Source organism: Eublepharis macularius, chromosome 1, assembly GCF_028583425.1.
Source record: "Eublepharis macularius isolate TG4126 chromosome 1, MPM_Emac_v1.0, whole genome shotgun sequence".
In the NCBI taxonomy this organism is placed as follows: Eukaryota; Metazoa; Chordata; class Lepidosauria; order Squamata; family Eublepharidae; genus Eublepharis; species Eublepharis macularius.
This window is the reverse complement of record NC_072790.1, coordinates 64,892,851-64,906,154: the sequence shown is the minus strand read 5'-3', so window position 1 is coordinate 64,906,154 and position 13,304 is coordinate 64,892,851. Positions and strand designations below refer to the sequence as shown.

Below are 13,304 nucleotides of genomic sequence, written 5' to 3'. Positions count from 1 at the left end.
TCTCTCCTCCTGGCGGAATCACTGACACGTCTGAGGGCTGCGTCTGCTGCAGCCCGGCTCCAGAGCCACCAGGACCAGGGAAGGCTCCACCTCCTCTTCCTCCTCCGGCTACCTACCCAGGCAAGCTGCCCTTTCTCCAAGGCTCGCGTCGCTCCTCGGCCCCTTTACCTCTTCTCCCCACTTCCCAGCTCCCGGCCACCCCGACCTGGGGAGAAGGGAAGGAGGCGCTCCCCGCACCCCTGAGCCATGATCGCCGCCGCTTTCTTGGTTTTGCTGAGACCTTACAGCATCCAATGCGCCCTCTTCTTGCTGCTTCTCCTGCTGGGGACCGTCGCCACGATTCTGTTCTTCTGCTGCTGGCACCGCAAGCTCCAGAAAGCCAGGCATCCGATCAAATCGGTCTTTTCGGGACGCTCAAGGAGCCGAGGTAAGAGCCTCCCGGCCAAGGGAAGGACCTGAAAGTCTTGCAAGCTGCAAGGGCCACTGCCTGGCCAAGGTGTGATGAGTTGCTAAGAAGGATCTCATCTCTGGTAGATATTTGGGAAAGGGGATTTGAGGAAGAGCAGAGACTGCGACAGCCTAGTCTCCACCCCATCCCTGAATGAAATTTTTAAGCTGCTGGCAGGGAACCGCTCCTCACTTCCCCCGCAATTGCTCAAGTACACTAGAACTTTCCCATCAACTCTGAGGGGATGAATTAAATATATATGGTGGCTTCTACAGCTAGCTCTGCTTAGGGGAGCTTTCAGATCACTTGAAGGGTGGCGGAGTTAATGGGTGTTTTAAACTTCAAATGACTGAAACAAAGTCTGATGTGGTCCTGACTTTTTTTTTCACCTTTCCATTCCAGATGCTGTAATGAGAACCCATCACTTTCGTTCTGAGGTAATTTATTTAGCACGCAATCTCAAGGTCAGAACAAGTTTTCTTACCAAAGTACAAATCATTGAAAGCATTTATTTTTCTGTTAAGAGTACTAGCCACCTTTTAAAAATATTGCTTGAAAATCTTACTATTTTAACACAATATGTTACTGATATAGTTAAATATACCATTAGCCTAATTTAACTGTGTATGTTTTTGTATGTGTATGTAAAAGCTTCCCTTTGTTTTACAGAACAATTAAATAATACTATTAATAATAGTATTTAGGGAACTTAGGATGCTTGGTAGTCAGTCATCAAACCTAAAGGGTGCTGGCATTAGTATAACTTTAGAGAATCAGTGTTGTGTATAGGATTGAGAGTTGGCTGCCGTTCCATTTTCGGCTGCTGTAATGATAGAACTATAGAATAAGGGCCTCCCAGCTTTCACTTTATCATCCAGATCGCAGAAAGTTGTTTCTGCTAACTAGGAACATAGGATAGCTCTATACCAGTTTGGTATAGTGGCTAGAATAACACACTAGGATCTGGGTGACCAAGGCTCAATTCCCTGCGCTGCCATGGAAGCTTGCTGGGTGACCTTGGGCCAGTCACACACTCTTAGCCTAACCTACCTCACAAGGTTGTTGTAAGGAAAAATGGAGGAGAGAGGAATGATGTAAGCTGCTTTGCGTCCTCCTTGGGGAGAAAAGTGGTGTATAAAAGAAGTTTAAAAAAAACCCATAATCTGCCTTCTGTGTTCAGTCAGTAGTCAGACATTCTCAGCAGCCTTCACAGATTTAAAGGAACAGAGCATATTTAATCTTCTCACAATAACTCAAGGTTACTTTATGCTTCTGGCATTTAATATTTTTTCCACTGGACTGATTTTTTTAAAAAAAGATTTGTACATTAAGAACATCCTTTCAAAGCAATTTACTGGAATTCTGTTCTAGAGGGACAGTTATAGAGCTGCTTCTCTCTTGCTGTTCATGTTCAAGGACAATTGATTCTCCCTTGAAATAGGAGCCAAATCCCACTGGAAAATTAAAGTGGTCAAGTTACTTTCTTCTCATGACAGTGGCTGATTTCTCTCTAAGCTTCAAAGCTTTATTGAACCTTTATTTAACATTTCCTCTACAGCAATTAATAGGTTCTGTTTACTATCAGCATTATGACTACTAAATATTATTAGTTTTAATTTCTGATTGTCATGCAGCCTAATCCTGTGCATATTTATTCAGAGGTAAGTTCTGCTACAGGCCTACAAACATTTACTTGAAAGTAAGCCCCACTGAAATCAGTGGTTCTTACTTCTGAGGAAACATCCATATGGTTTTGCAGCTGAACGCTTAAAATGCTGTCATAGGAACACTTACTTAGGAGTCTCATTCAACTGAATAATATTGATTCCTGAGAAAATATGTGTAGGATCGGGCTGCACAGGAATAATTCAGTCAGATTTAAGTGTTTTAGTATCCACTGGAGAGTTAAGCATTGGAAGAAATTTCTCCCATTGAAATTTGTATAACTTTAGATAGTTTAATTTACTAGATTTTGTCCTTAATTTGAAGTTGTTCTATTGACTTAATCAGGCCTAGTCATCAGTAAGTAGTTTGAGGGTTGGAGTGAAACATGCAATATGGAAGTCTTTATACTGCTTTGTTAACCCTCTCTACATATTTATATTTTGCTTCTCTGTGATACTGTACTTTTATTAAACTTTCCTTTGCAATTTGTTATACAAAAAGATTATATATTAAGGCTGGAATTCAATGCACATTTACTTATTAGTCCCATCAAACTCAGTAGAATTTACTTTCAAGCAAACATGTTTAGTATTTGAATGAATGTATTGTACCATTTTGCAGGATGGAACAATTTGTAGACTGTGGTAAATTATAATATTGGTAGTGTTCATGATTACATCAGTAATAGATTTTGCTTTATATCCAGAGAACTTCAATACGCTGGAATCCACATTTGTAATGTTTAACATTTATTTAATGTTTAATTGCTTTACTTTGACATGTGCATAACATTATTTTTTAATACTGTAAGTCATTGAATAGTTAAGTACCATTTAGAAAAACCTTTTTGTGAAAACAAATTCAAAACCAATTCTTTACTAATCCTATAACCTGATGTTTTAAGACGTAATCACAGAATATATAAGTAGCATAGGAAATAACTTCCTGACTTTGAGCTTTAGTTATTCATCTCTTGAACTATAATTTGAAACATGACTTGTTGTATTACATATAATGTGCATATATTGGACATAATGTCATCCTCAAAGAATAATGGTCAAAAAATCACAAAACTATTGGCACAGGTTAGATGATAGGAGCTCTGTCCCAATAAAAATCAATCTTATAGCCCATCCCCATTCATTTCAGTGAATGCACTTCCATGGAAGTATGCTAAGGATTCCAAGTATGAAATAGGAACAGTGTCACAAATAGTAGTGAAGTGGCTTTTATGGAATGTTTGTGGAGTCTACTCAAGTTATGGTCCTTCTTGAGAAATTGAATAGTGACAAAACTATTTAAATAAATGACTGGCAAGCGTGCATTAAACATGTCTTGAAAAACTATATCAAGAAACTTGCTTAAAGATCGATGGTTGTTGTGGATTTTCCGGGCTGTATAGCCATGGTCTTGGCATTGTAGTTCCTGACGTTTCGCCAGCAGCTGTGACTGGCATCTTCAGAGGTGTAGCACCAAAAGACAGAGATCTCTCAGTGTCTCAGTGACTGTGACACTGAGAGATCTCTGTCTTTTGGTACTACACCTCTGAAGATGCCAATCACAGCTGCTGGCGAAACGTCAGGAACTACAATGCCAAGACCACGGCTATACAGCCCGGAAAATCCACAACAACCATCGTTCTCCGGCCGTGAAAGCCTTCGACAATATATCTGCTTAAAGATCATTTCCCCTCTACTTAGAAGGTATCCTGGCTGCTCTGACCTACAGATTATTAGGATGCTTCTAATAGGTGTTAACCCATAGGTCACAGCACTCTGCGTGAGATTCCTCATAGCTGTCTGTAAAATCCGCCAGGAAATCTTACGAACCAAACAGAAATGTTAACAATCTAAAAATTTAATTCCTGATTTCAGCTGCACTACCTGAAACTTCAAATGGGTGTATCCTTGTAAGTTATGAATTTTAAGATCTGTATTTCTTCGAGAACTGCATTTCGTTCTATATGATTTTATTATTTTTTAAAGAATTATATTCCTATGACTTGTGTTGGTCATAGATCGTATTAATAAATCTGATCTGCTGTAAACTGTGGAGGGCAACTGAAGGGTTGGGTGTGAGTGCCTCCCATGTACCCATAACCTCATCTTGAGGCAACAGCCATGGGAATCTCTAAACTGCAACAGGAGAAATTAGTCCTCATGGTATTTATTCAGAGTTTGTCATGACACTGCTGCTTAATCCATAGACTTGTGAGACGCATGTATCTCATCATTTAGCACATGTAAACATAATATATAATAGGTCAGTTTTTGCTGATATCACAAACTCTACCGTGCACTGAGACTACACTCAGAAGTAAAATTAATGGGCTGTTACATGTTACAAAGTGGTGCAATCAGTGGCATATGATCCAGTGTGTTACCCTAATTGTGTGTGTGCGCTCAGTTATCATTCCTGCAGTGCAATCCTAAACAGGGTTATTTTCTTTAGGTTTGATGCTAGAAGCTCATTGCCTTATTTGCCAGTTTTCCCCTCAGTGGTTTTTCTGGTTGCAAGAAGAAGCAAAGCCCTAAGTGCCCCTGTTATATTGCAGGAGTAACATCTCAAGCTCATCAATTTCTAAATCATGATGGTTTCTCTTTAGGCAAGTGCATCTTAGTTGTGGCTAGGAACTAGTTCCTAGCATTAGTACCCAAGATACATGCTAATTGTAAATGCTTCCTGTTATTCTACATGAATAGCATCCTGGTAGGGTTGCCAGCTCCAAGTTGGGAAATTCCTGGAGATCTAGGGGGTAAAACCTGGAGAAATCTGGAGAAAGTGGGGTTTGGGGAGGGAAAGGACCTTGGCATGGCATGGTTCCATAGAGTCCACCCCCCAAAGTAGCTATTTTCTCCAGGTGAACTGATCTCTGTGGCCTGGAGACCAGTTGCAGTTCTGGGCGATCTCCATCCACTACCTGGAGGCTGGCAACCTTACATCCTGGGTTTATAAGCTTGTAAGGGCCATCCCCTCTTCAGCAATCTCCCGTTCCTCCATCCTGATGGCTGAGAGCTGGTTCCCAGGATTTAGTTAGAATCCAAAACTATGGGACTCCTGGGTTCACCTTTCTTTTTCTCATGTTTCAAGCAAAACTCTGTGCATGGCATTTAATCAACTTCTTGAAGAATGGAGTGTCTAAATAAAACTCCCAGAACAGACTTCTGGAGCAAAAGGCATCGTTTTATTAATGAGAAATTACTAGACATGCATTGCTTTGTTTCCCTTTTCCACAACTAATTTGCAGAATAAACCTTAAGAAAATGAGAGAAATCTTGATTCTCACCAATACAGTTGCTCCTCAGTCCTTGTGGTAGTGTTGGGAGAGAGGTGAAGAAGAAGTATTCTTCCTGGCATAAATTTTGTCTGCATTTATAGATTATGTTTTGATAGAATTTTTCTTTCATATTTTCAACATCCCATAATGCTGTTTAAATGTACTGTAGCTGGCTTTGCATTTCCCAGAATACATAGTGTGATGACCTGCTTCTTGCACTTTTGACCCATATCTTCTTGAGGGGAGTTCTGCCCATCTCTGATGCAAATGAGGGGTTAGTTATAGCCTAAAGTAGGAGGTGGGGTCAGGTCTGTGTTATTAATAGAGAAAGAACACACAGAGTTCCATTGTTAAGGCCTATATTGTCCTGTTGTCAATAGGAGGAGAGCAGGAATACCTGGTCAATTATCTCTGGGTTTCTGTCAGCCCATCCACTTCCATTTTGCTGATGAGAATATTGGGATTCAGGCTCATAAGGTTGCATCTGGACATTTGGATCTAGAATATGAAATAAGAAAAACAAAACAAGTGTCAAGTGTGCTTTTCTCTCACTATTACCAAAACATAATCCAGTGGCATTTTGAAATCTTAACATATGTATTATGGTGTAAACTTTCATGAACTAGTTCCTGCTTCAATAAATGCATGAAATAGACTCTAGTCCATGAAAGCTTTACACCATGATAATTCTATCAACTTCTCAAATGCCACTAGGCTTTCTTTGTTTTGCTGTAATGGACTATCATCCATCCTTCTAGAATAAAGAACCCTCAGTTGAAAGAATGTGGCTTCTAGGCAGAGTTGAGCTGCAGTAGCTCACATTTGAGAAACTACGGACTGGGTATGACACAGCTGGGAGTGTAAATTGGTGTAATATAAACTCCAAAGAGTAATAAGAAAGCGGATTTAATTGTATAACAACAACAACAATAACAATGGCAGCATTATTACAATGACTAAATGTCCTAAAATTGTTCTTCCCTTTAACCTCCTGTATTGGGAGATACTCTGTTATATTCATTATGGGAAATCCTGCTGGAATTGCCAACCTCTCTAAAAATCAAATTAACTTTTAAAATATAACCCCATTTCACAAGGCCACTAGACAGTCATTAATCTCTCAGGGCACATGTGTGATGAAGATAATGTGCAAAAGAGGCCTTTTCATTGCTTTAGATACAGCCATAGAAGAATCCTTTTTTGATTGGATTCTACATTCTTTGCACAATCAAAACTACAAGTAAAGGTCAATGGATTTTTTTTTTTTAAAAAAAGAGAGGCTTTTGATTGTTTCTTCAACCTGTAATGCCAAACATTCCACTAAATTAACTGACAACTCACTTTATTTCATCACTTTCTGGTTTTAGAGAATGCTTTTAAGGGGCAGGAATTGCAAAGGCTGAACTGTACAACCAGTATTATTCCCAGGGATTGTGGTGGCGGAGTGCTCTGAGGAGTAGGCTTCCTTCTTCCTTTCTAAATGCTCTAAAGAGAATATTGAGAATATATTTAGGTAGTAAAACATACTTTGTGTGTTTGTGCTACGGAAATTGTGCTGTGTCTCATACATGCCTGTGGCCGTACTCAGCGCATCATGGGCATTCTGATGCACACATACAAGTTCCATGAAAAAGATGGTCCATGCATTTGAACTGAGTGGGCAGAACTACACTTGTATGTACAGACTATGTTTTCTGAAGTGGTGGGGAAGGCCTTGCAGCCCTGCATGGACACCAGAACTCCTGATCTGAAGCTTATATACAGATGTTATTAACACCATGCAAGATTTAATAAAATGACAAGTTCAAGATCTGATCTCTTTTTGAGATGCAATGATCATGTCAGAAACTAAATGATTATACCGAAAACTGATGTGATGTGTCTAAAACTTGGTTCATGATGCTTGTGGACAAGTTTAAGGCCTATAAATTGCCATGGGAAAAGAGAAATTACTGAACCAATGCTAACCAGGTTTTTAAAAAATATAAACTGGCTATTATTGGTTCAGTATTGGAATACTGTTAAATGGTAGGGAGGAAGTTTTTGATCTAGTGCTTGAATTTTTATCATTCAAAGTGTTTGTACTGTGTCAAGAAATCAGGATATTTATAACTTATTGTTCTAATTATATAATTTCAGGTTTAGAAATATTAATTTAAAATGCTCCTGTGATTGCATGGCATCACTAGAACATAAGTGTATATTTTTAAAGAAAGGTGAACAGTACATTTTCTCCTGAGAGTATTTCCCTTAGCTGTCCAGTCATTACTATCAAAATTAGAAAATACTTATTGGCACCCAAGGTGCCTTACAGTGCTATAAAACTGTTTAAGTTCTGAAGAAGTGAGCTGTGGCTCACGAAAGCTCATACCCTACCACAAATTATGTTAGTCTTATAGGTGCTACTGGAATCTTGCTCTTTTCTACTGCTACAGACAGACTAACAAGATGGTTACCAATCTTGATCTTTCTTAAAAAACAGACAGTTTCAGGTGGGTTACCATGTTGGTCTGTAATAGAAGAGCAAGATTTGGGTCCTTTAGCACTTTAAAGACCACCTAGATTTCCAGGGCATGAGCTTTCGAGAGTCAGAGCTCCCTCTGTCAGATCTACTCCTTGTATCTGACGTAGGGAGCTCTGACTCTTGAAAGCTCATACCCTGGAAATCTAGTTGATCTTTAAGGTGCTACTGGATTAGAGTTGCCAGGTCCATCTCCTCTCCTGGCACATGTGTGCATGCATGCTCCTGGCACATGTGTGATGATGTCACTTCTGAGAGTGACATCATGGCACTGACCATACGAACACCCCCGTGCTCTGCACGGGGGCAATTTGGCCTCAAAATCAGCCCCAAACAAAGCACAGGAGCACTCACATGGCCAGTACGATGTTGTCACTCCCAGTAATGTTTCCGGGGTACCTGCTGGTGGTGGGCAACCTCCGGGGGGGGGGCTTGCCACCTCCTGCTGATCACTGGTGGATTGGCGAGGAAGGAGGCAACCCCCCTGGGAGTTTGCTCACCACCAGCGGGTACCTGGGAACTCTAGGCTGGATCCACATCTTGCTCTTTAAAAAACAGAATTACATTTCCTGTCTAGTACTGCGGAAAGATATTGTAGTGACAGATCTGGCAAAAGGGCTCACCTCAGTCCTCAGATGGCCCTGCTGCTGCAGATGGCCTCTTCTTAGAGTGCCCAGTGGATATTTTACAGTGATAGATGGAAATATATGGCATAGACTCATGACTAATGTATGTAACATTATATTTGTTACTGTGACTGTATGAATTCTTACTTGGGCGTAAGCCGATTGAACTCAGTTGGATTTACTTGGAGAAAAAAATGCATAAGATTGGACTGTCTGTAATTATTTTTCTAGAAATTTACAGAGAAAGATGTTTAGTCAGTAAGCAAAAACTCCAGCTAGTCAAAGAAACAATGTTGGCCCTCCACAACACAGAAATGGTAGGATCTATGTGAGGTTCTCCTCCCTACCCCATAATCCTTCTGTGGGCTCTGTGGCCTTCATGTTCATACTCCTTCCCAAGTGTCTGTCTCCTCAACCCCACTGCAACACATCCTTCCTGTCTCTACACGCTGTGAGAATTTTTTTCTTCAGCCAAACCATCCTTTTGCTTTCTTGCTATTACATATTTACTGCTTTAGGGATGCCGCCATAATCTGCTGCCCAAAGGGAGTTTGTACTTATGCCAATATACTTGGGCACAGCTTTCATTTCAGGATTTTTAAAATTTAGCTGGGATGATACTGACAACCCTGCGTAAAGAAACAAAACTAAATTATTCATTTTCAGAGCTGTGAGGACATGACAGCATGTGTTAGTTCTAGATTGAGGAAATGCTCATAAGTAAAATTTGCATTTCATAGACTTGATATCTGCTGTTTAGCCTGTTGAATGTTTACTGCCAGAGCAAGAGATGTCAACTATGTTTTCATTTTGTCACGTAGATAAGATGCTTATATGCATCTGGCACTAAAAATAGGTCATGCAGAAAGAGAGGAAATTAAAAAATCCTATTTTTTGGAAACAGAAAACCCAGGCTGCTGGATTTTGACAACTAGTACCTCCCTTTTACATATAAATAATTGACAGAGCCATCTTCAATGCATGACCCATTACTACAGTCAACCCACTTTCTGCTTACTAGAAAATCTAGCTAAAAATATCATTCTTGCTTTTACTGAACATGAATAGCCTTTGAAGGTTTATGCTACAGTTCTGCAGGAGAATTCCAGGATTATTTATAAATAGGTGTATACGTGGATGGGTCTGGTGAAAAGAAAAATCAGCAAAGCCTCTAAGCTGAATTATAGATTTATCTCTGATTTGGGGGATGTGTATTGAAGGACAGATGAAAGTATGCAGTGCTAGACAGAAATAGATGCAAGCTTCTGCCTTATTTTCTCAGTGGATTGAATCCATTGTATTTGGACACATTTCCCCTTAAGATATTAGAACTGTATTCCATTAAGCGTTGGAGGTTTAAGGAGTGTGGCTATGAAGAAAGGCAATCCAGGATGAAAATAAAGCTTTAGAAAATCAGCTTTAGTTTGGAATTCATCTATATACATTTAATGAACAATAGCTCCCTCAACTGCACATAAAGTTTACCTCTTAAGACTGATGTGATTTCAGTCAGTTATATTGTGCAAATGCCTAGCAAGATAAAGAACAAAATATAAGGAATAATTAGTTGTTCCCCACTTGCAAGTCAGCTTTAGCTTTTTATGGTAGACAGTAGACACAATTTAATTATGTTGTGCAAATGCCTATGTTCTTAGACAGACTTCTTTCTCCTTTGCCATGTTCAGCCTTAACATACATTACACACAAAGGTTCACTAAGAAGTTTTCTTGAGCAATTGTCATTGAAGAGCAAGCAGCTCATCATGAAAAGGCTGAAAGACTGACTTATGCCAGAAGATAAATGGTCTAAGAGAGCATGTACAAAGCAGGGTGAGTTACAGAGGGAGCAATAAAATGCTAGCAGTGCTCTCCTGAGCAGAGCTACACCCTTCTAAGAACCTGAGTTTAGCAAGATGGAATATCCACTAACATTTTACTGCTCCGTACGTAGATATGCTGTATACACTTGTGAGGAATGATTGGGGCATTGTGTATGTTTTGCCTCTAGAGAGGCATCGTATACATTTTCTAAATGAATAAATACAGAAACTGGCAGATCTATCTGGGAACTGCAGATATGGTTAGGCTACAGTGGTGACCCTGGGAACATGATTTAAGGGCCACTTCTAGTTCAGAAACATTACACAAAATACTTAAGAATCTGTAAATTGGAGGGGAGATCAAATAATGACAGGCATTGGAGACTACGCTGTGTATCAGAATATCCCTGTTTAAAATCCCACTTGCCAGCAATGCGCTCAGTAAGCCTTTGTCTTTTGGGCTCAGCTCCTCATCTGCAGTATGGGCATGATAATAATATAATAATTTTACAGGGTTGTTGTTTTAAGGATTACTAAGGTTAGGCATGTAATATGCTTTAGATGTTCTCAGGGGCTTATATCCAAGCCAATATCATGACAGTTTTACAATTCCTGCTTCCTTGTTGCCTTCCCACCCACCAGCCAACCAATATTTATCTTCTGCTCCCATTTTCAGTTTCCCCATCTTCCCTTCCCTGGCAACCTCTATCTGGAAAAACTATGGCCTAGTTGCCCAGTGCAGGTTGCTAGGCAGGCCCCGTTGTGCACCAGGTAACCGATGAGTAGTTGTGGGGGTGGTTCCTCATTCCCCCATACGATTTCCCCTTTCCCTCCTTCTGGAATCCCCATGTTCTCACTGTTTACTGCTTCCACCTGTTGCACAAAAGTGCTTCCCCTTTGCCCCTCCAATTCGCTGAGCAAAAGAGATGAGACAGACAAGGGCTGAGGAGGAAAAAGTATATTTGCAAATATAGGGCACAGGCTTCAAGATGAGCTTAGAATGTACCCCCGAACAAAGGTGCACATGTTACTTTTAAGGGCTTGTGACATCATTTTGGAGAAACGAAAGTCACATTCAAAATAAGGCACCTGATCTCTTTTACACCTTTAGATTGGACTATTGTCCACTTTTCAGTCTGGCGACAACATCATTTGCCATCCTATCCTGGTCTCCATAGTAGCATCTCCCTTCATTCCACAACTGGTTACTTTTCTACACAAACTCTCTTCTCCAAAGGGGGAGGGGGGTGGAACTTATAATTCTTCCTTTGTCTCTGGCTTTGCCTTTTCAGATGCCCTCAGGAATGTCCAGTTATCTATCTTCAAGGATAGACATTCTCTCTTTCCATGTACAGCCAGGGAGAAAAAGGGGGGTGGTAGCTAAAAGCAGAGACCAGTTACTTTAAAACATAAAGAATCCATCTTATGCTTCTTGCTAGCTTAATATTATGGCTATATGATTAATCCATAGTCTTTACTAATATGAATTTGCTAATCCCACACACCCACTCACCAAGGTTGCCAGGTCCCCTTACCTGCATCTTAAGTCTGCATGTGCACTTAAATTTTATGGTAAATGTACTGGCTAAGTGCTGTAATAAAGAATACTACTATCTTAAGTCTGCCGCGCTTCCCTACCCCTGGATGCCCAACTTCTACCTTCTCCAACTACTACAGTTGGCTGGTAGCAAGTCACCAGTGGTTGCTGCTAGGCCTGGCCCTGATGAATTCTCCCTGAAAGGCCCAAATAGTTAATGAAAAAGCCCTCCTCCACCTTTTACAGACAGAAGCTAAGCCTGGCAGGCTGGTTGCCTAGAAACGTCCACTGAGGGCATTCATTTCTAAAAGCTACAGGTGCTCCCTTTATCGTTTTGGGATTTTAAATGCCCCCCTTCTTTTAGATTTCAGATTTTTGTGTAAACCTCAGATGTTTTCCAGATTTGTAGAAAGTTCGTCTTTGTCCATTTATAGCTCCAGATCTAAGTATCCTCAGATTTGGCTGAGTTAAATAGTAATAGTAATATTAATATACCACCAGGACACTTTAATGCCCACTCAGAACAATTTACAAAGTGTGTTATTATTATCCTCACAACAATCACCTTGTGAAGTGGGTGGGGCTGGCATGATTTAGCCAGTTCGGGGCCCAAATCAGTCTGCTGCAAAGCACAGGACCACCTCTGGCCTCAGCGTGTTGATGTAACTTCTGGGAGTGATGTGCCTAGGCCAGGTTAGTGGGGTGGGGGGGGCAGAGAGTGGGAGTGGGTGATTCCCTGCCCCCACTGGGGGATCTGGGATCCCTATACAGCACATAAAGGACAAAGCTTTTGAAAACTTATACTGCAAATGGTATTCATTATGTTTTGTAGACAGAAGTGAAAAACTGATAATATCTGTTTATGGCAGAAAAGGAAAATGTTCAGGTCAGTAAAATAAAATATGATTAATCAGTCATACATACGTTGATTGGTTTCCGCGTACTTCGAAGATAACCGTACCCAGAAGTCGTATTACAACATCTTTTTTTTGGCCAATTAATTTCCCCCCAATAAAAATATCATTAATCCATATAAAGAAAGTACCGTACTTAGGAATCAGAAGACAATGTGTTGACTTCAGTAGTATGATGTATCTCTCTTGGTGTGGTAGTTAAGAGTGGCAGGACTCTAATCTGGAGAACCTGGTTTGATTCCTCACTCCTTTGCTTGAAGCTGGGTAACTTTGGGTCAGTCACAGCTTTTCGGAGCTCTCTCAGACCCACTCTCCTCACAGTGACATTATTGTGCCCTTATTGTGCCACCCCCCAAAAGGTGAATGCCAGGTCTCCCCCGCTCCCACTGGTAGGGTAAGAGGACGTGGCAACCCTAGTGCTATAACAGTTGTTGCTAATTCAACCAACTGTGCTGGGACATTTGGCAGTGTTCTTGCCTTTCACTGCTTTCTCTGTC

General features: G+C 40.6%; 1 protein-coding gene across 1 annotated transcript in view; it reads left to right on the top strand.

Annotated features, from left to right (window-relative positions):
• Positions 1-246: 246 nt before the first annotated feature.
• DST (dystonin) overlaps positions 247-13,304 on the top strand; it is a 462,451-nt gene continuing 449,393 nt past the window's right edge. Inside the window, exons 1-2 of the mRNA XM_055002047.1 lie at positions 247-427; positions 851-885. Coding sequence (XP_054858022.1) covers positions 247-427; positions 851-885 — 216 coding nt within the window. The remainder of the gene's footprint in view (positions 428-850; positions 886-13,304) is intronic.